Source organism: Bemisia tabaci, chromosome 9, assembly GCF_918797505.1.
Source record: "Bemisia tabaci chromosome 9, PGI_BMITA_v3".
Taxonomy (NCBI): domain Eukaryota; kingdom Metazoa; phylum Arthropoda; class Insecta; order Hemiptera; family Aleyrodidae; genus Bemisia; species Bemisia tabaci.
In genome coordinates, this window is record NC_092801.1 from 5,788,083 (window position 1) to 5,810,862 (window position 22,780).

Sequence of the window (22,780 nt, forward strand, 5' to 3'; positions counted from 1 at the left end):
ACCATCCCCTGCTGCATTACGGAATAGAGCAGTAAGCGAAGCATTTTCCAAAATTGAACCAAGAGAACTACAGTACAAAATTTTGTAACTATACTTACCTGTAATGTATATAGCTGTGATCAACGTCCGCCAAAAAATGTTAATTAATTGAGAAAATTGTCGTGTAAATTTAATTTCTCCCATGAAAATTCAATTTTTAAGTGAGAAAAAAAGGTTTCAAATTCATAACAGCATTAGTATGCACATGATTTTATTTTCTCTAAAATTATAAAAACAACAACATCATCATCAAAAAAGAAAACAAAAATAGAAACTGAATAATTTGAAAACGGGTGAATTTATTGTCGGAACTCTTGTCATAATTGTGCACCCAATCAGAGCAATATTTCACTCTTGATATAAATGAATTAATTGAACAATATTTTTCTCCTTCTAAGTTTTTGCAACGAATTCGAATTACTCACAGTTGACAATCAAGGTCTTATTCTGATTGATAAAAAAAAACAGTCAGCACAAGCTTCTCATCATTAGTAAACCAGGAAAACAGGTATATCGTTCGGGTTCGGTATTCAAAAAGAGGAGCCCCTTCAATCAGCGAATAGACAACACACACAACACCCTGGCACAATTTCGTCGTTTCCCCACGAAAGAGCGTAGCCACATTTCAATGTTGCCAAATTTCCTCGCGTAAATTGACTTTTTACCAGGAGAGTCTTGGGAATTTCTAATTGATAATAATCACACTGAGTTTCCTTCCGATCTCGCGCAAAAATCAGTCAAATTCTCAACGAAAATTGCGCGAGTACACTCCTGTAAAAAGTTAAATCGTTGGAGTCGATTTTGCAACCTTGGAATGGTGTTACGTTTTTTTCGTCGGGGAATCGACGAAAAGCAATTAAGGCCTAGATACACACAGCGATTAATCTCCGCGATTGAAAGACGAAAGCCAATGGAGAGCCTTGATTTCGATATATCCACATCAATGGATCGAAATCGAGGCTCTCCATTGGCTCCTGTCTTTCGATCGCATGAAATCATCATGAAATTTGGAAATTGTGCTACTTCGGTAATCGAGATCCGTGTTTCCGTGATTTAACCGTCGACATCGGCGGATCCAGCAAATTGGCAACATTGTTTTTCTTCATTTAAACCGATGGAAATGTAGCGATTCTTGGAGGCTGATTATTGAAACTGATAGACAAAGCTATAGACAAAGACGACAAAAGGGATTTGGAGGGATCCTATTGGTGGAAGCGAGTGGTGGCAATGGACATAGGAGGTAGGTAATAGACTAACTAACGGCAACCCACGAGAGACCCGACAGTTAGTCTATCATTTTCTCCCTTTGTCTATAGGAACCACCCATTTCAACCAATAGGATCGCTCCATACTCCCTATGTCTCCTTTGTCTATAGCTTTGTCTATCAATTTCAACAATCGGCCCAGGTGCTCAACAGGCAACAATCAGGGCAACAATCAGGTGCTCCGACAATAATCGATTATTTAACGCAGGTTTAAATGGAGTTAATCCGGTATCGCAAATTGCCGGCTGGATCCGCCTCTGACCGTTCTACCGTGCTGAGGAAAAACACCGTATGAACATTCGAGAGTTGCCAAATTTCCCCGAATAAAACATGTGTTTTTGTAGAAATTTATGCGTATCTTTCCTTAAAATTTTCCGATAGGTTTGATTAAATTGGGAACAAAATATTCAGAATTTGCCCGGTAAATTCGTTGGTAATTAAAGAAAATATGGCAACGCCTGAGGGCTCATACGACGGCGTTTTTCCTCAGCACGGCAGCGGTGACATTATGTATTTTCAAACCTTATCACTGAAAAAGTTCTGTTCACAGGGGCCCTGCACTTCTTTTGTAACAGTCACAGGAGCTTCCGTTATGAGGACAGAATACTCTATTCCCACGACCGAAGTTCTATTCTCTCAACAGAGAAACTCTGTAAGAGTAACAAAGAAACTGCAGGAGCCCTGTGCATAGAGTACCCGTATAGGGAGAGTATGGACAGATCGGTTCATGTAGGGCTTAGGGCCCAAAAAAGTAGCCACCCTTCTGAGCAACTTCTAACACACAAAATTTCACTGCCAGCCTACAGATTTCAATTCTAACCAAGATGGCTAAGAATGTACATAAATGAGCGTTCTTTCGCAAAAATAAGTAAATTTATGCAAAAAGTAAGCCAAATACATGCTTTCTAAACGACGGTTCGTAACAACTGTATTTGTAAATCGCTCTGGACATTCGAAATCCATAGGTTGGCTGCCCTTTTGGGCCCTAACTTTATTCGCGGAGGCATCGGTGAAGGCCTGCTGGACTTTCGGAGTTTCAGATGTGTCTATACTCTCCCTATACAGGTACTCTACCTGTGAATAGAGGGTTCTGTCGCCAGCACCATAATTTTTTCTCTGCGCAGTAATTAAATCTTAGAAATACTTTTTCAGGTCGTCTTCCATTTTCAGGGGCTCCGTCGCGGGGGCGAAGCGATCGACGACCTGTCCTTGCTTGTTGATAAGGAACTTGGAGAAGTTCCACTTGATGGAGTCGGTCAGGAACCCGCTTCCCGCCTTCTGGCTCTTCAGCCACTTGTAGAGGGGATGCGCGTTGTCTCCGTTCACGTCAATCTTAGCGAACATGTCGAAGGTAACGCCGTACTTCTTCGTGAACTCGAGGATCTCCGCGTTGGTGCCCGGCTCCTGGCTCAGGAACTGGTTCGACGGGAAGGCGAGGATCCGGAGGCCCTTGGACTCGGAGTATTTGTTGTAGAGCTCCTGGAGTTGCTTGTAGTTGGTCTCGGTGAGCCCGCACTGGCTGGCCACGTTCACGATGATGCAGACGTGGTCCTTGTACTTGGAGAGGTCGACTTTGTTCCCGCGGATGTCCTCGGCGGTGAAGTCATAGATGGAAGTCGCTTGTTGCCAGTCGTTATCCTGGTCGAAACCAAGAACGCCGGCGAGGCACACGAAGGATAAGGCGATTGCAACACCTGGAAAGAATAAAATCGTGTCATGCACTGCATCCAGTGGTCTTGAAGTAGGAGAAAATGCGTAGAAAATGTGCTCAAAAACCCCCCGGTCGGCCTCCTATTGTGTAGTGGTTGTAGCGCTTGCTCTATGATCGGGAGGACCCGGGTTCGATTCCCGCGGCCAGGCGACCCGAGTTTGACGGTCTCAAACAATGGTTGCCTGGGACTGGTTCAGTAGGGACGGAGGGGGGATGGGACTTAAAGCGTGGGATTAGCCCTCGAGGGCTATTTGAAGTAATAATAAAAAAAGAAAAAAGAAAAAAGAAAAAAGAAAAAAAAAAAAACGATTTGCAGGGGGAATCTTGGTGCATCAGAAGAAATCAAAATGGAGATGTTGCATGTGTGAGGAATTTGCGATTTGACTACTGATTCTCATGTAAAAGTTCGCGGGAAACACGATGGTGCCACCGGTTTTCTCTGAAATCAACTCCCAAGCTCAAAAAAAGCTCTCAAGTTGAGGACAAAATGGAAGGGATATCCCACGCTATCCTGAGAGTTCACCTCTGCATCAAGACGAACTCTCCATGCAAAGATAGGGAGCAAATACATTAGCAGGGCTGCCACATTATTTGGGGACTCTACTGTATATGTATATGTATGTATGCTAATGTATTTGCTCCCTAACTTCGCACGGAGAGTTTGTCTTGATGTAGATGTAGACTCTTAGGATAGCGTGGGATATCCCCTCCATTTTGGCTTCAACTTGAGAGCTTTTTTTGAGCTTGGGAGTTGATTTCAGAGAAAACCAGTGGCACCATCGTTTTTCTCGCAAACTTTTACATAAGAATCAATAGTCAAATCGCAAATCTCTCACACATACAACATCTCCATTTTGGCTGATCCTAGTTTCGAGACATCTGAAATTTTCATAGAAAATACAAGTTTTTTATTGATGTTGATTCGCTTTTTTATTTATTAGACCATTGAATCCGTGTTGATTGGTTCACGTAAAATACAGACTTCCTAATAAACTCTTTTTTTTTTAACTGAACAAGTCGCCTTCGATCTTCTGCGTCTGCAGCAACTGTCGTTACGAATATGTTGTGAGCGCTGATTTCAGCTCAATACATATTTGACTCTCTGAGGGTGTTTCATGTGCGAAAGCAATTCGCCTTCAGTTGCGTCTGCAGCAATTGTTGTTACGATTATGTTATGAGTGCTGATCTCAACTCATTACATACTCGACTCTCTGAAGGCGTTTTATGAGCTCAACTAGCGCAATCTGTCGGAGAACGCACGAAGTAGGGATTGTGCGATTTATTCAATCTCACTTCTGTTGTTCTCCAACAGGGTGCTCTACTTTCGCACATTAAACGCCTTCAAAGAGTCAAGTATGTAGGGAGCTGACATCTGTACGCACAACATATATTCGTAACAACAATTGCTGCGGACGCAGCTGAAGGCGAATTGAAAATTCTCGTATAATACACGATAAAAAACATTTCAGCTCTTAAATTCATATTTTTACCGCAAGAGAGTTGTATTTTTGGTCTTTTAATGGGGGATTCTCAAAACACTTCTCAATACGGATAAAAAGATATAGTATTGAGCACTAACTGTTTAGATCAAATGGAGCCAGCTGATATGGCAGTACTGCTGAGACCTACAGTTCGTAGGGCGGGACCCTAAAGTTTTAGGGCTCAGTGCTACTGCCATACTAGCTAGCTCCACTTGATCTAAACAGTTCTTGCTCAGAAATATATAGTTTTTTCCTTGAACATAAACTAAAACATGAACTAAGTTTAAATGCAAAATAAAATATCATCATGAATCGAACGAAAAATAAAAAAGTGAACCGATCAACACTGATCCAATGGGCAAATGAATAAAAAAACGGATCAAAATCAGTAAAAAAAACTTGCATGTGCGGTGAGAATTTCAAATTGCGATGTCTCAGAATTAGGATTAGGCAAGAGTTTAATTTCTCGCGATTTCAAGTCCACATTTTAAGTCCAAACCGTTTTTGGGTACATTTTTGTCGCAATTTTCTTCTTCAAGGCCACTGTATACGCTGATGAAAATATGTGTGCCCATGCGTTACTTGTGGTTAATATAGGAAGAGAGACACAAACTTACACACATTTTGTTTTGATTTTGATATAGTTTGCGGTGAATTCAACGCAGAAAACAACTGGGAAAATGCATTCTTCCGATTTCGTCGTTGGCATTCACCACTTGTTTTTTATTACATTTCCTCGAGAAAACCAGGGCCGGATTAAGGGGGTGGCCCATGGCGGCAAATTTTGCGATTTTTTTAAATGTAGGTATAAAAAAAGTCGGATTCAGAAAAAAATATGATCAATAAGAAAAGGAAACAAAATGTCTCTATCCTGAGAGTATAGTAATTTCTAATTTTGTCGTTTTTCGGTGATACAAGAGCCAGCATCTTTTATTAGTCGAGTTAAGATGAGGAACTAAACACGCAATTTTGCCTGGAGCTTAGCGCAGAGAGGAATGATGACGAGGACTTGAGATGAATCGGACAAGCCCTCGGCGCGGCGGTCAGCATGTAACACATATTAGCGCCTACAAGACTGCATGAATACTTCACCCATTGCGCCAAACACAGTGCGGTCACGCGGTCAGGAGCGGTTGGCGTGAAATGCATAGCGCCTACAAGACTGCAGGAATACTTCACGCATTGCGCCTAACACAGTGCGATCAGCACGGCGCGGCGCAGCGGCGGAAGTTAAAATTATTAAACCACATTTAACCTATATTAGGCTGGCTGGTTAACCATTCGAGGTATAAACAGCGTGTTCGCAGCGAACACCTTAATAATCGATTCTTCACCATAGGTTTAAATGGCATAACAATTGATACATCGCAATTCACGCCACGCCACTGCTATAAGCTCCGAGACCTCCTAAATTTGCATATCTTGCATATTTGCATATATTTATATTTCAAACTATTTTAACTATCCAGAATGCAAGTTGCCTACCCGAAAAATTGAACGAATGACATTATTTTATACTATAAGCTCCGAGATCTCCTTTTGCATATCATTCAAACAATGTGAATTTTTATTTTTTGTCACATTCCGTTTGAGCTTCTACTGGGCCGATTTCCATGATTTTGTTGCTATTGACAGGCGATGGGTCCTAGATGAGCCCGCTGTAATCAGATTATGGAAATAGGACCCACGTTTTTTTTAAATAAGAGTAGACTAGGGAGCGTAGAAAGGGGGGGGGGCAAAATTTGAAATTCCCGGCAATGAAAAATGGCGGGAATTTCAAATTCAGCGAAAAATTGAACTAACCGGGAAATGTCGAATTTTTGTCTGATGTTAGTAGGGTAAGGTAAGCGAATCCAAGGTATGCTTCTTTTCTACAGACTATCCAAAAGCGACGAAACGCTCAGTTCCGTTCGTTCCGTTTCGTTTCAGTCTTGACGTGAAGTTTGAGATTACTTCCGATTGGTTCATTCGATTCTTATTGGTCCAATCGATCCCGGCCAGAAGGAGATTGAACAATGAGAGTCGAGTAAAAAAATATTTTAATTTTATATGGTCGTTCTCATGTCGAAGCGGGCCTAAGAGAGCACGAAGCGCCTTCTGGGGGTTGGGCCGCGTAGCGGCCAGGGGCATAGAGCCCTGGTTAGGTTTAAAAATGAAGTTAAAACACTCTAAGTAGGTAATCTCTAGCACGTAGGAGAAGTTATGTATACATTTTGACTTTGACCACACGTGAGTCACCCACGGTCAACGTCTCACTATTTCCCAAGTTGGCACGTAATACTACACCTAAATGGCATTAAATGAACTCGGATAAAGACACACGGCTCCCCGGTGGAAATTTTCCGTTTCATCTAACGTCTTAATTGCCGTGGCGAGACGTGAAATGATCGATCATCGATATTTCCCTCATTTGCAGCGACGGTGAAGAATCGATTATCAAGGTGTTCGTTGCAAACGCCGTGTTCAGCGATCATTTTCCGTGGGGTCAAATGGCAGATCAATCGATTTATCGCGAGGCTTGCCACGCCGCTGGAATTGATTCAGGTCAATCAAGTTAATAGGCGAGACGCCGCAAAATTTGATGGATGCGTCTGCCCTGGGTCCATATAATGTTTGAAAATGTAACTTACGACATCACGAAGCACTTAATGTTCTTAATATTAGAGTATTTAATAAATATTAGAGAGTAAAATGTTCATTTTGTCATCGTGATTGTGTCCATGTGCAATGTTATTTTTTGCGGTTTTATTACATCATTAACTGAAGTGTAAGACCATGTATATCCGTCTGCAACATTGTAGATTTCCTCTCATAATTCATTTTTTTATCGCAAAACTAATTAACGTAATTTCTTGAAAATTTTATTGATTTTTTCTCCTTAATAGCAGAATATTCCTTAAAAATTTCGAATTATGTGGTTGAAAGTTTTTTTTCTCTTCGAAAGAATAAATCAAGGGCAGAAATTTTGAAACACCGCCCTGGGAATACGCAATTTTGTACTTTAACCATCGATATAATAGCGGGCACTAGTACGTAGTGAAAGTCTACAACAGGCTTATTTAATGTAAAAATTATTAGATGAAAACGTAATAAATTTAGTGATATTCTATAATCATATGCATTCCATCATATTAGTTTATTATATTTATTACTAGTATGAAGCAATGACGCGTGTATATCATATTATTTGTATTTAGCAGTAGATTCTATTGACCTTAAAAGCAAAAGGGTTTCATTTGAAGCGATTTAGTTTTGCTTCAACTTGGGACATTTCCTGACAGGGGTAGAGAGAAGGAGCTAGAGAGAGAGAAGGAACATAACTAAGATAAGATAGTATTTTATCATTTATTTTTCATTAAATGGGATGAACGGAACAATCTCTTCGTCAACAATTATTTCACCCTATTATTTTTTTTTTTAATTTCACTGTTTGATTTGACATTGGGTGTTTTTTAAATTTTCAGTATACCTAATTTACGTCGTTTAGCATACAGTTTCCGCTGTCAGTTGTCCTTTAAGCTCAGGCAAGATAGGCGCGTGCGGCGCGCGGCGTTTGGGTGTCGCAGAACGCCCGCGTGCGTCATAGGAGCGACTTTTATGTATGTATTTACGCATTTATGTATGTAGCACAATTCACGTAAATAATTTCAAATTGGATTTCATTTTGCAATAAGGAACCGCTATCTCTGGCTCTTTCATTAAAGCACCTTTCTGCATAGGGAAACCAATGGCATACCATCGACGGTGAAACTACCAAACCACGTATCTCGGTTTGCGACGTCGCAGACTTCCTGTCATACTTTATTTTTTAAATGAAAAACTACTTAATGTCTAGTCTTGAAAATTTCTGTGATTTTTTCTCTTTGTGCGGAGAAAATTCTGTGAAAATTTCAAGGAATGATATTGATTTGGTCGACTTCAAAAAAATAAAATGCGAGCGTAGATTTTTAAACACCGCAAACGAGATACGTGGTTTGGTAGTTTCACCGTCGATATGCTGTTTCTACAATGAGCCACAAATAGTAGTTCCTTATTGCAAAAGGTGGTCCAATTGTACGTCGTAGATTTAATTTTATGAAAATACCCTGTGGGAAATTCACAGAATTTGCCGTTCAACCCACAAATTCTGCGTTAATTTCCGGGCGAGACACGAGTGATGTTACTGGGTCTATCCAAAATCCATTCATAGGCGTACAGAAAGTCCTCAAGGCCTCAGCCGTAATGATGGTCGTTCAGTAAATTGTGGGAGAGTTCCCGTTTGTAATTGGTCAATTTCTGTATGGACTGAATACACACATGGGTAGAGTTGCCTATTAGTGCGGGGCCAGGCGGGGTAAGGTGACAATCCAGTCGTTGTGCGCGTGGTTTATGGGAAAAAGAGGAATCGATATCCGGACTTGTCACGCCTTAAAACCAGTGACGTGGCGTATTTACTAAGAAAAGGGTAAAATTACCAAGAATTTAGGGCTCTATTTGATCCCAGTTTTTTCTTGGTAAAATTACCATTTATGGAATTGGTAATTTTACCGAGAAATCTCGGTAAAATTATTGAACTTTCTCGGTAATTTTACTGGACCTTGGTGAAAACGCCAATATTTTTTATCGACTGTGGTAGAATTACCAAGATAAAATGGCAAAGTTACCGGGAATCGATTACCAATAAAAGTGGTATTCTTACCTGAAAAAAACAGTAAAAATACCGGTTTTTAGGTAAGCTTACCAGTCTGTCCTGGTAAAATTACCAATAATTGGTAAAAAAAAGTGATATGGTAAAGGTACCAACGGACCTTGGTAAAAACGCCGATAATTTTTTTTCAGTGTATATTGTTATTTTTAGGTTACTATGCATCAAAAGTAATTACACATTGTGTAATGAAATGATTAATCCAAGTAAAAAGTAAACATAGTTTGTGTTATCGAACAAATTTTAATGAATTACTATTTCTTGTATAATTGACAATTTTAGCCAAAAAAATGATAAATTATGCTCAGAGGTTAATTTCAGCTGCCCTCCTCCCCCGCCCGAGGTCTCGTTTGTAACAGTGGCGTGGCGTGAATTGCGATAAATCGATTGTTTTGCCATTTAAACCTATGGTACAGAATCGATTATTAAGGTGTTCGCTGCGAACACCCTGCTCATCGATCCTTTTCCATAGGTTTAAATGGCATAACAATCGATATATCGCAAAGAACGCCACGCCACTGCTTATAACCCCAGCATACTTCCATGCTCTGCAGGAAGAACGCTGTATGAGCCTTCAGATTTTACCAAATTCGCCTTAGTGAAATACTAGCTGTTAAAAAAAAAACTTGGGAATCGTTTTCTTCCAGTTTTTCAGAGAATTGAATCAGTGAGAACGAAAACTCACCAACTCGGTACCTCGAAAATGCTCTCTTTTCACTAAGGACGGAAATTTTCATAAAGGTCATTGAAGTTACCGTATCCGCGCCAACTTGGACATTTAAAGCCTCCTTAAATACTTGCTTTTAGGCACCAAAAATATTTTCCTTACATTAACTTCTTCACCTAATATGCAGTTTTATGTGTGTCTTGATTATTTTCATTTTTTCGAGTTGCTGTGTTTTCGTTATCACTGATTCAATTCCACTCTTGGTTTGATTTAAAGTATGTGGAAATGTCAAGAAATTATGTTCATAAGTTTCCTTAAAATAAATACAGGGTGATCCAGTGTTAAACGGCCAGGCTGTAGGAGCGTGTTCTATGGGTCAAAATAAAACTTTTTTGTTGTAAATTGAGATTTCGATTTTTTCAGATCATTTATGAGTACAGGAGAGTAAAAATTTTCATGAGATTTGATTCTCAACCGTTGCCAAAATTTAGGGAAACGATTTACTTTCCGAAATTTTGGGGAGACCGTAGCTCCAACTGGAGGCACTTTGAAAAGAACTTTATACAACAAAAAATTATTATTTTGACACGTAGAACACGCCCCTGCAGTCTGGCCGTTTAACCCGGGAACCCCCAATAATGTGCGCTGCCTTTATGGTAAAGGTGAATCTTCTTTTAGTTTGTTCAACAAAATATTAACAAACCTATTGAAACTGTGATGGATAGCTAGAAGTTTGCATTTGAGCCTGCAAAATTGATCTTCTGCGCATATGGGTGGCGTGGCGTGCTTCGCGATGTATCAATTACTGGACTGCATTTTGCAACTTGGAACTATAAATTCTGGCTCCTCTGTAAAAACACTTATGTGCATAGGGAAACTAATGGCTCATACGTTGTTTTTAAACCGGGCTAGAATTCATAGTTCCAAATTGCAAAGTGCAGTCCAATGATATACCACTCAAGCATATACGTCTATTATCGAGGCGTTCGCAACGAACACCCTAATAATCGATTCTTCACCATAGATTCAAATGGGATGGTATCGATAGGCGATTATCACGCCGAGCTACTGCTGTAAATACTGCGCACTTCATTGTTGAAAAATTATCAGGAGTGGGAAAAGTCAAGGTCTTTCAAAAATATTTTCCCAAGGGTTGAGAGGGGACCAAACACACATTTTACCAATTAAGAATAAAATCAAAAGCAAGAGTTCATTAGCACCTCATTTTTTAGTAATGAACATCTAGCATTGCAATGTCGCTAAAAATGTACAAGACCTCATATCTTGGAGGCAAAATCCAAAAATTCAGTCCGTTCATATTTTCAACCCCGAAAACTTTATTTGAATGAGAAAACTGCTCTGCAAGTTTCAAATCCTTGGGTAAGTGCGAAGCCACGTATTTCCATTTATGACGTTGCAGACTTCTTATCATATTTTTATCTTAATTTTTTTCTCATTTTATCTTATTTTTTCCTTGGAAAACTAGTCATCGTAATATTTTGAAAACTTCCTCAATTTTTCTTTTCTGTTAGCAAGATATTCTAAATTATTTCAAGCTACAAAATTGGCTCGTTTCCCGACAAAAAACTGAAATAGTAGCGGTCATTTTGCAACATAGCAATGGAGATACGTGGTTTCGCTTCTTGGCAATCGTTATTCCTTTCAGGAGGGAGGAAGTACGTGAATCCTAAATTCACTTTCTTTATGATGTAAGGTATAAAATCGGGGAATAAGCAAACATCGAGATATGGAATGCATTTTGCCAAACTACAAGTTTCACTATGATGTTTGGCAAGTTTCTTGACGCTAAGCACCCTTAATTTAGCTGTTTATCCCCCAAAAAATTTCGTTTACTAGACCTAATCAAGAAAAAAATTCTACAAAATGTGGCTCAAACTGTATTCAACAAGGTGGTAAAACATTGCTCGGTCAGCACTATTTTGCGAGGAAAGCGAGACCAAAAAGTTCTAAAATTTCAATCAGGCACGGTAAATAACTTGAACTCTAATGAGTATTTGTACAAGAGTGAGGGGGGGGGGGGGGTTGTAACTGGGGCATAGATGGATTAGAATATGAAGCTGGGGCACGCCGAGAGACCTACAACGTTTTGGGTCTACACTGAAAAAAAAAATCTCGGTGTATTTACTAAGAAAAGGGTAAAATTACTAAGAATGCAGGGTTCTATTTGATCCCAGTTTTTTCTTGGTAAAATTACCATTTATGGAATTGGTAATTTTAATCTCGGTAATTTTATTGGACCCCGGTAAAAACGCCAATAGTTTTTATCGACTGTGGTAGAATTACCGAGATAAAATGGCAAAGTTACCTGGAATTGATTACCAATAAAAGTGGTATTCTTACCTGAGAAAAACAGTAAAAATACCGGTTTTTAGGTAAGCTTACCAGTCTGTCTTTGTAAAATTACTAATGATTGGTGAAAAAAATGAGATGGTAAAGGTACCAACGGATCTTGGTAAAAACGCCGAGAATTTTTTTTCAGTCTAAAAAGGCCACAAACTTTATAGGTCTTTTCTCCCCTAATAGTGCGAACCCAGCACTATTTCATCATCTTGTTAAACCTGAACCGTAGTTGAAAATAAGCGAAAGCTATAATTAACCCTTCAACCTGACCAATCGAATACAGTATAGGTATTTCACGGTATTAGTCTTGCAGCTTTATTTTAGGGTTTACAAACCAGTGGCGTGGCGTGCTTTGCGATATATCGATTGTTGTGCCATTTAAACCTATGGAAAATGATCGATAAACAGGGTGTTCGCAGCGAACACCTTAATAATCGATTCTTTACCATAGGTTTAAATGGCACAACAATCGATATATCGCAAAGTACGCCACGCCACTGTTACAAACGAGACCTCGGGCGGGGGGAGGAGGGCAGCTGAAATTAGCCTCTGAGCATAATTTATCATTTTTTTGGCTAAAATTGTCAATTATACGAGAAATAGTAATTCATTAAAATTTGTTCGATAACACAAAGTATGTTTACTTTTTACGTGGATTAATCAAATCATTACCCAATGTGTAATTACTTTCAGTGCATAGTTACCTAAAAATAACAATATACACTGAAAAAAAATTCTCGGCGTTTTTACCAAGGTCCGTTGGTACCTTTACCATCTCACTTTTTTTATCAATTATTGGTAATTTTACCAAGACAGACTGGTAAGCTTAACTAAAAACCGGTATTTTTACTGTTTTTTCAGGTAAGAATACCACTATTATTGGTAATCGATTCCCGGTAACTTTGCCATTTTATCTCGGTAATTCTACCACAATCGATAAGAAATATTGGCGTTTTCACCAAGGTCCAGTAAAATTACCGAGAAAGTTCAATAATTTTACCGAGATTTCTCGGTAAAATTATCAATTCCATAAATGGTAATTTTACTAAGAAAAAACTGGGATCAAATAGAACCCTGAATTCTTTATTATATTACCCTTTTCTTAGTAAATACACCGAGATTTTTTTTTCAGTGTACAGCCATCGAAGTCAATTTTTCCTCTCTCTCAAGAAATATAAATTTTAGTGTTTGGGACAGACAGATCCTCCAGCACCGGAAAAAATGCTGATTTGACATTCTGGATGTAAAAATGTAAGCGAGAACCCACAAAACACTGAACTAATCGCTACAGCAGCGACTTCAGCAATGTAAAGATGTAAAACTAATTGCTGTGGCGGTTAGAGAATTTGCAGGTGTCGGAAACTTGATACATTTTGTGTTTAAGTGGAAACCATTGATTCAACTGAACACGGATATACCCTTGGTCCATGATTTGAATAATTATTGGAGACGATATGGCAAAATGATCAAATCTGCTAAAATGTGTGTGTTTAAATGGAAAATGCCGCCAGATGACGTCACTAGGCGGTGTATTTTCTCACTTTTAAATCTATTTTCATACTATTTCCCATATCACAAAAAAATTATAAAAAATACTGTGAAATTGCCGCTTTAAGCACTTTCAGATGAAGCAATGAAAAATGTGCACGCAAATTCTCCATTCAGCGTTTTGTGAGTTCTCGCACACTTTTTTACATCTAGATTGTTAAATCAGCATCTTTTTTGCCCGGCGAGGCCCCCGGGTAAAGTTAAGTCGCAAAACAACGAGGATAACTCACGTAACATCTTGATCGGCGATGGATGTAACACTTCACTATGGTCAATGGCTCGCAGTCAACTGCTCGGCTCCCGCTCGCTCGTGACCCCACTCTAATCCAATAAAAACACACTCACACCGAGACACGCACACACACGCGCAGCCCCGCGGATGCGCACAGACGGTCCAGATGGAGGGGGTTTAATTACGAATCTCGTAGTCAAGATCACGGCCCGCGTGGGGCTTGAGTCACACGCTAAAAATACTCACGGTTGGTATCGATATCCGATATATCGATTTTTTCTAACGAGAAATCGATCCCGATACATATCGAGCTCCGGAATATCGATATTCACAAATATCGAACCTAATAATCGATATTTTACTAACGCTTTGCCCTGCTGCGATTTGCCCTATTTTTTTTTTTTTTTTTTTTTTTTTTTTTTTTTTTAGATACTTCAAGTAGCCCACAAGGGCTAGTCCTACGCTTCAGTCTCACCCCCCTCCCCTCTGCCCCTAACAACCAGTCCCAAGCAACCATCGTTTGAGACCATCGAATTCGGGTCGCCTGACACATGTATTACATTGTATGTACAACATTGTATTACACACACTGGAAAAAAAACACACTGGATCTGGAGTCCAGACTCTTAGATACATCGACAAGAAAAAATACTCATTGATTCAATCGGATTTTTGCTTAAATCAAGAACCAAGCCTCTTAATTTAAGCGGATTTCCTTTTAATATAAGCAAAAATCTGATTGAATCAAGGGTATGTTTTCTTGTCAATGTTTTCAAGAGTCTGGGCTCTAGATCCAATGTGTTTTTTTTTCCAGTGCAATGTCTAAAAGGTAGTAGCACTGAATATATTGGTATGTGGAGTGTAGCCAAGTGCTAGAATAATAATGTAACATTTTCTTTAAAAAAAAACTTACATTTTCTTAATAAACTTTGACCGAAGCGCTTGCTTCGAAAAACCTCGGTCAAAGTCGATTAAAAAATGTAAGTTTTTTTTGAAGAAAAGGTTACATTATTTCTAGCACTTGGCTACACTCCACATACCGATATATCGACGTTGAAATATCGATACAATGCTATTGATGAAACGATTTTTTAGGAGTTTAAAACACTACACAAGAGTAAAATTTAAGATTCTAAAAAATTTAAAAAAACTTTTAAGACAATTTTTGAACCACTCACTTGCATAAAACCTTCTTTTCACGGAAGCGGACGCGTTTCGGAGGTTACCTGCCCTCCATCATCGGCGCGACATGTGTCGCGCCGATGATGGAGGGCAGGTAACCTCCGAAACGCGTCCGCTTCCGTGAAAAGAAGATTTTATGCAAGTGAGTGGTTCAAAAATTGTCTTAAAAGTTTTTTTAAATTTTTTAGAATCTTAAATGCTATTGATATTTGGGTCTAAAATATCGATATTCCATAGTATCGATAAAATATCGACATCGCTAACTCGGGGGTCACCGATGAGTCGAGATCGCACCGCTGGCCAATGAGAGGACCGGAAACAGAATCGAGGATTCCTCGCTTTGATCGTGTAACAAAGGCCTTAAACGTCTGGATAATTATTCACTCCGCTTTGCATGTCTGCTAAATATGACTTGCAGTTTCGGTTTCGCAAGGGTTACGTAAGCGTTTGTTTTCGACGGTAAGTGATAATCAACTGGTACACAGATAATTAAATTTGCACGGATTCGATACTCGGCTCAATATCGGAAGCAGCGATTGGCGCAATGGAGATGTTGCATGTGTGAGGAATTTCCAATTGCCAGTTGATTCAAATGTAATAGTTCGCGAGAAACAGGGTGGTTCCACTGGTTTTCTCTGATATCAACTCCCAAGCTCAAAAAAAGCTCTCAAGTTTCTTCTCAAGTTCTCAAGTTTATTCTTGGTTCAAAATAAAATCTTCGTGACGGCATACTCAAGAATGTTTTTGCCTAAATCAAGTAACTTTTTTCTCTAATGAAATACAAAAATGATGCTAAAAGTTATTAAATATGGACGGTAGGTCTTGGTGAGTTTTTGGACAACCTCTCTCTTTTTGTGCCGTAGTATCTTGATTTATTTTGCTAGGAAAGCTCGGTGCTCTTAAAGTATGACTGTCATATTTAATGTGTTGGAGCGCCCTCAATTTTGTATGATACTACGCAACACTTCTGCTGCGAAATAGTTGCTTGAAGCGCCGCGGCGCGGCGGGCGAGGTCGTCCGGCGCGACACGTGCATTGGCGCCTACAAACCTAACAGGGATACTTCAAGCATTGCGCAATGCGTGTGGTATCCCTCTTAGGTTTGTAGGCGCCAATGCGCGTTTCGTGCTGGCAGCACGCAGCAGGCTCAAAAAAAGCTCTTACGTTGAGGCCAAAATAAGGCGTTGAGGCGTGGGGATATCCCACGCTATCCTGAGAGTCCACCTCTACATCAAGACAAACTCTCATGCAAAGATAGGAAGCAAATACATTAGCAGGGCTGCCGTGTTTTCAGTTTTGGAGTCCCCAAATGAAGTGGCAGCCCTGTCAATGTATTTGCTCCTTATCTGTGCATGGAGAGTTCGTCTTGATGAAGAGGTGGACTCTATAGCGTGGGATATCCCCTCCATTTTGGCCTCAACTTGAGAGCTTTTTTTGAGCTTGGGAGATGACATCAGAGAAAACCAGTGGCACCATCGTGTTTCTCGCGAACCTTTACATAAGAATCAACAGTCAAATCGCAAATTCCTCACACATGCAACATCTCCATTAGGGCTCTGACTATTAGTACTTATGTGAAACAATCGAAATATGTCGAAGTATGTTACTGCCGTGCTAAGGAAGAACGCCGTATGAACCTTCAGGCGTTGAAAAATTTCATTTCATAAATCATCAATTTTCGGGAAAATTTGTGAACGTTTTTTCTTCAATTTTTCAGATACTTTTGTTAATTATATTTAATATTAATAAATATATATAATAATTATTTTAATTAATACATAATTTCCTGAAAATTCCGAGGAAAAATATCCGTCGTTTTCTTCAAAAATAAACATTTTATTGAAGGAAATTTGGCAACTATCGAATGTTCATACGGCGTTTTTCCTTGGCACGGCAGGTTGCATCGCCTGGAATCGATGGTCACTGAACGATTAGTTCACTCTCTTTGGTCCCGTATTAAAATTAGCCCATGGTTGATTTGGCCAATGAAAATTGCCAAAATAGAAAATCGTCCGAGCAAATATATCAATTTTTGCGCTCGAAAATTGAATCTGGTCCAATGGACGAGGTGTAATTAAAGCTAGTAGACGATATTTCATTGCTCGAAAATCGAGGATATAAGTTCAAAACTTTCAAATGTTCCGTGAAATTTCGAGGAGGAAAGTTTACAAATTTCTCAATGCCTGTTCAATGAAAAACTCGCTCCCAAATTCCAATATTTAAGCATCAAAAAGTCAGTTTGAAGTTTCTTTTCGCCATGAGGGCCCATGTAATGTCCAAACTTCAAACACATGTATCTCGAAATGGCAAAATCTGCACTTAAGCGCCTTATTCTCCAGGCCCCTCAATTAATCATTAAAGTTTGTTTCCCAAAGTTTCGATATTCATACCGCGTGAAATTTGGATCGATTTGAGTAAAAACCAGTTCGCCTTCAATATCTCGGTAGGTAATGTAAGGAGTTTGGGGACAGCAATAGTTGCTCGCAGCATTTTGGCATGTTTCCTTAGTCAATTAATAGCTGTAGCGCTTCAATACTTCAATAACTTTGTTTCTAACTCGTTCCAACCAGTGCGCCTTCAATATCTCGATAGGCAAAGGAAGCTACTTGGGAGTATTAACAGTTGCTCGCCGCATTTTGGCTAAGTTCACTCCGCGGTTTATTTATAGCTACAGCGGTCTAAAATTCACTCCTATTCTTTCTCAATCGCCATCCGACCGTTTTTTAAAAAAAAAATTATTTTCAACTAGTACTTCTCTTTCTTTCTCAAGTATTTGCCTTCAAATTTAATACATTTTTTCATCCGCTCCTTCCATTTGTCAAGATCGTCTTTTGGAAATCTTCTTTGGAGATGTGTTTGAAGAGTGCTTGGACTTCGTTCTTGATTGCGTCCTTTGATTCAAATTTTTTCTTCAATTGCGAGAGCAAGCAAAAGTCGCAATGAGCGGGATCAGGACTGTCCCAAGTAGCATTTCTCAACGGGAAAATCGCTATATATTTCGATTTTATTAGCGATAAAATCGCCAGGACCATCAACATCGAGCGATTATCCTCAATTTTGTTGCAATAAAATCGCGATTTCATCGCCCGGCACTATATCGCGATATTATCGAAACAAAAATCGCGATATAGGTATGGTGATTTAATCTAGATTTCATCGACAAAAATTGATCACGATTTTATCGAACAAAAAATTGCGATGTTTAGCAATTTAATCGCAATGAATCGCAATTTTTTATTTGATAATTCGCGATGAATTGCCACCTATATAATCGCGATAATCAACCGATAAAATCGCAATTTTTCTCGATCAGTGCTACTTGGGTGGTGGGTGCCTGAGGGTCTCAACTTCATTCTTTAACATAAAATTGCTGGCGGCATTCGAGGTGTGAGGACGCGCAGCATCCAGGTCGCTTTCAATCAGTGGCGTGGCGTGAATTGCGATATATCGATTGTTATGTCATTTAAACCTATGGGAAAGGATCGATAAACAGGGTGTTCGCAGCGAATCTGCGGTGGATGTAGTTGCCGTTTCATCCCCTTCACTTCCTCTCTTCTCTCAATTGACGGTTCTTGATAATTTTGAGAATTATAGTGACCATCATGCTGTCGAGTTTAGGATGTGCAAGAGTTTTCCCCCTCCAATTATTCCCCCTGTCTCCACTGGATGGTGGATCCCAAAAATAGCCAGTCCCTCTTTCACAACCCTGGTGGCAAGAACCCTTACTCTCATACTGGCAGCTACTTCATTCCTTACTGCCCAAAGCTGTCAGGCGGCTCTGACGTATTCTCTCAATAATTCTTACGCGATCAAGGATCCCTCTCTGGAAAAAAGGAAATCCTCATATTGGTGGACCCCAGAGATTGCTTCTCTGCGAAAATCCTGTCTTAAACAGCGTAGACGTCTTTACAAGATGAAGGGGAAAAAATGCGCTGAAAATGATCAGGCATACCTTGATTTCACTAACTCGCGGAAATTGCTAAACGATGCCATCTTTAAATCTAAAAATTCACATTGGGATAATTTGATTGCAGATCTGGAGTTCGATTGTTGGGGCAGGGCCTACAAAGTTATGAGAAACAAATTCAAATCTCCCAAAACTCATGATAACGAGTCACTTTCTGAACTTGAACTTAGGAGGGTTGTTTCCGAGCTCTTCCCTATTCACCCCATCATCTCATGGCAAATGTCTGTAATTGAGGAAGAAATTGTACCCCTTTCCAACGACGAGGTTAGACGGGCATGCTCGCGCCTTAGACCAAAAAAAGCCCCGGGTCCTGATAGGATTCCCCCCGAAATTATTAGATCTTTTGTTCTCTCAAATATTGTCCCTTGTACGGATATGTTTAATAATTATTTGTTAACTGGTCATTTCCCCATCGAATGGAAGGAGGCCATCCTCTTTCTACTCCCTAAATCAAAAAAGGCTGGAATTAAGAAATACAGGCCTATATGTCTTTTAAATGGCCTGGGAAAAGTTTTTGAACACATTATTCTCTTTAGATTGACCTCCCTTTCGGACCCTCTCTCTGAGAGGCAATTCGGCTTTAGACATGGCCGCTCCACCTTGGATGTCATTAATAAACTCCGGGACATTTACGCAGGAAAGCACGACGTCAAGGGGAAGAAGGCCTTAGCTATTCTAACACTTGACGTCAAAAATGCTTTTAATTCCCTTTCATGGCTTGATATCATTAAATCTCTTGAGGGGAAAAACGCCCCAGCATATTTGGTTAATATAATCAAGAGCTACCTTTCGGATCGGGTAATTACCTATGGTGCCTTCTCCTTCCCGGTCTCCTCCGGTGTCCCGCAGGGCTCAATTCTAGGTCCCTTCTTGTTTAACATCTGCTATGACTCGGTAATCGAAAAGGTGCACTCCGTGAGATGCGAAAAGTTGGGTTACGCAGATGACCTCTCTGTCATTTTTGAGGCCAGCACTATCCCGGAATTGCGTGCCGTTTCTGAGGTGGTATCGGCTGAGATAAACGAGGAGCTTGGGCCTAAGAGACTTGGTCTGGAGCCTGACAAAACTGAGGCCTGCCTTCTCGGAGGCGGGAAGAGGTGGAGCAGGGCTTCCTTTCGAGTACTCGGTTGCCTCATCAGGCCCTCCCTTTCGATAAAATATCTTGGCTTCTGGATAGACAAAAACCTCAGCTTTAAAAATCATGTCATTAAAGCCTGCGAAAAAGCTAAGAAGGTTCATTGCTCCTTATTACCCCTGCTGCCGAACATCAGAGGCCCCACCTTTAAGAAGCGTAAGCTCATTTTAAACGCTGTATTTTCCTCCCTTTTTTACGGTCTGCCCGTTTGGGCTGAGGTCACTAAGATCGCTAAGTATCGTAACATAATTACTAAAACTTGTAGACCTTTTAAGAGATGTATCTGTGCAGCTTATCGCACTGTTTCCAACAACATATTAGATGTTCTTTCCGGCATTCCCCCGTCCGATCTCTATATTGAGTCTAGATGTAGGCAGTATGATGGTGAGCCAAAATCTCTCATTAAATCTGACATTGTTGAGAAATGGGTCACAAGACTGGAAGGCCAGACGGATTCCGATGTCTGGTTCAAATCAGTCTTACCTGACCTCCGCAGTTTTATCCATCGACCCTTCGGTGACACAAATTTCTTCCTAACTCAATTCTTTAGTGGTCACGGGAATTTCCGGGACTATCTTCACAGGTTTAAACTGACCCCTGATGACCTATGCCCTATGCCTAATTGTAATAGTAGAGATTCTCCCGAGCACACCTTCTACCACTGCTCTTTCTTCCTCTCGGAACGCAGTTTGCTGAACGCTTCTCTAGGGGCTGTTTTTACTCTCGCCTCAACTCAAGATCTTCTTCTTTCATCGCAAGACAACTGGAATCACATCTCTTCTTATATCGAGAAAGTCCTAAGATTGAAATCAAACCAACAGCCGTCCCTCCACCCAGACCAACCACCCCCACCCCCACCCCCCCACGCCGATGGTATACCTATTGGTAATTCCGGCTGGACCATTTCACAACAGACTACCTGATTTTCTTTATGTCTCCAAACAGCTTAAGTTCATGCCTTTTAAAATAAGTCTAAAATACTAGTTTTAAGGTCTATCAACACAGAGGGGCACATAGCTCGTCTTTTTGTATAACTTGTAATTCAAATAATAAACTTTTGGTCTCAAAAAAAAAAAAAAAAAATAGGCAAAGGAAGCTACTTGGGAGTATTAACAGTTGCTCGCCGCATTTTGGCTAAGTTCACTCCGCGGTTTATTTATAGCTACAGCGGTCTAAAATTCACTCCTATTCTTTCTCAATCGCCATCCGACCGTTTTTTAAAAAAAAAATTATTTTCAACTAGTACTTCTCTTTCTTTCTCAAGTATTTGCCTTCAAATTTAATACATTTTTTCATCCGCTCCTTCCATTTGTCAAGATCGTCTTTTGGAAATCTTCTTTGGAGATGTGTTTGAAGAGTGCTTGGACTTCGTTCTTGATTGCGTCCTTTGATTCAAATTTTTTCTTCAATTGCGAGAGCAAGCAAAAGTCGCAATGAGCGGGATCAGGACTGTCCCAAGTAGCATTTCTCAACGGGAAAATCGCTATATATTTCGATTTTATTAGCGATAAAATCGCCAGGACCATCAACATCGAGCGATTATCCTCAATTTTGTTGCAATAAAATCGCGATTTCATCGCCCGGCACTATATCGCGATATTATCGAAACAAAAATCGCGATATAGGTATGGTGATTTAATCTAGATTTCATCGACAAAAATTGATCACGATTTTATCGAACAAAAAATTGCGATGTTTAGCAATTTAATCGCAATGAATCGCAATTTTTTATTTGATAATTCGCGATGAATTGCCACCTATATAATCGCGATAATCAACCGATAAAATCGCAATTTTTCTCGATCAGTGCTACTTGGGTGGTGGGTGCCTGAGGGTCTCAACTTCATTCTTTAACATAAAATTGCTGGCGGCATTCGAGGTGTGAGGACGCGCAGCATCCAGGTCGCTTTCAATCAGTGGCGTGGCGTGAATTGCGATATATCGATTGTTATGTCATTTAAACCTATGGGAAAGGATCGATAAACAGGGTGTTCGCAGCGAACACCTTAATAATCGATTCTTTACCATAAGTTTAAATGGCATAACAATCGATATATCGCAATTCACGCCACGCCACTACTTTCAATTGCAGACGTTTTCGCGAGACGTGTGTGCGAAAATCCGTTAGAACATTGTAACAATAATCGCTGTCCACCGTGGATTTATCGGTTTTACAAAAGGCTGATAAACCATGCCCTCTGAATCAAAAAAGGCAATCAGCATTTGTTGCCAAGTTGTGTTCGATGGGGAGAGATCATCAGAAAAGTTTGATGTGTAAAACGAAAAGAAACAAATAGAAAAAACGGTTGGGTATTTTCTTACAACGTGTTTTTAAAGTGTCATAACTCGGTCAATTTTCATTCAAATCAAGTAATCTTTAGCGTAATTGCTTCAATGGACCACCAGACAAGGTACGAATTGAAGGATTCTGATACATGTTTCTTAACCAAAATTTCACGCAAAATACGATTCGCGCAACGAAAATGACTGAAACCAACTCCTAACGAAG

The 22,780-nt window shown here is 39.9% G+C and overlaps 1 protein-coding gene across 2 annotated transcripts; it reads right to left on the reverse strand.

The window, feature by feature from the left end:
• Positions 1–233: 233 nt before the first annotated feature.
• Positions 234–14,145, reverse strand: LOC109035151 (uncharacterized). 2 transcript variants are annotated; one of them, XR_011900522.1, is made up of 3 exons: positions 13,987–14,145; positions 2,379–2,998; positions 234–1,985 (listed from the first exon to the last, which is right to left on the reverse strand). XR_011900522.1 is itself a non-coding variant. In XM_019048666.2 (2 exons), the coding sequence occupies exons 1-2, from the start codon at positions 13,991–13,993 to the stop codon at positions 2,439–2,441; spliced, it is 567 nt and encodes a 188-aa protein (XP_018904211.1). In that variant the 5' UTR covers positions 13,994–14,145; the 3' UTR covers positions 234–2,438. The 2 variants fall into 2 exon arrangements, 1 of the variants encoding a protein (XP_018904211.1); XM_019048666.2 differs by having other exon boundaries at positions 234–2,998.
• Between the last annotated feature and the right edge of the window lie 8,635 nt (positions 14,146–22,780).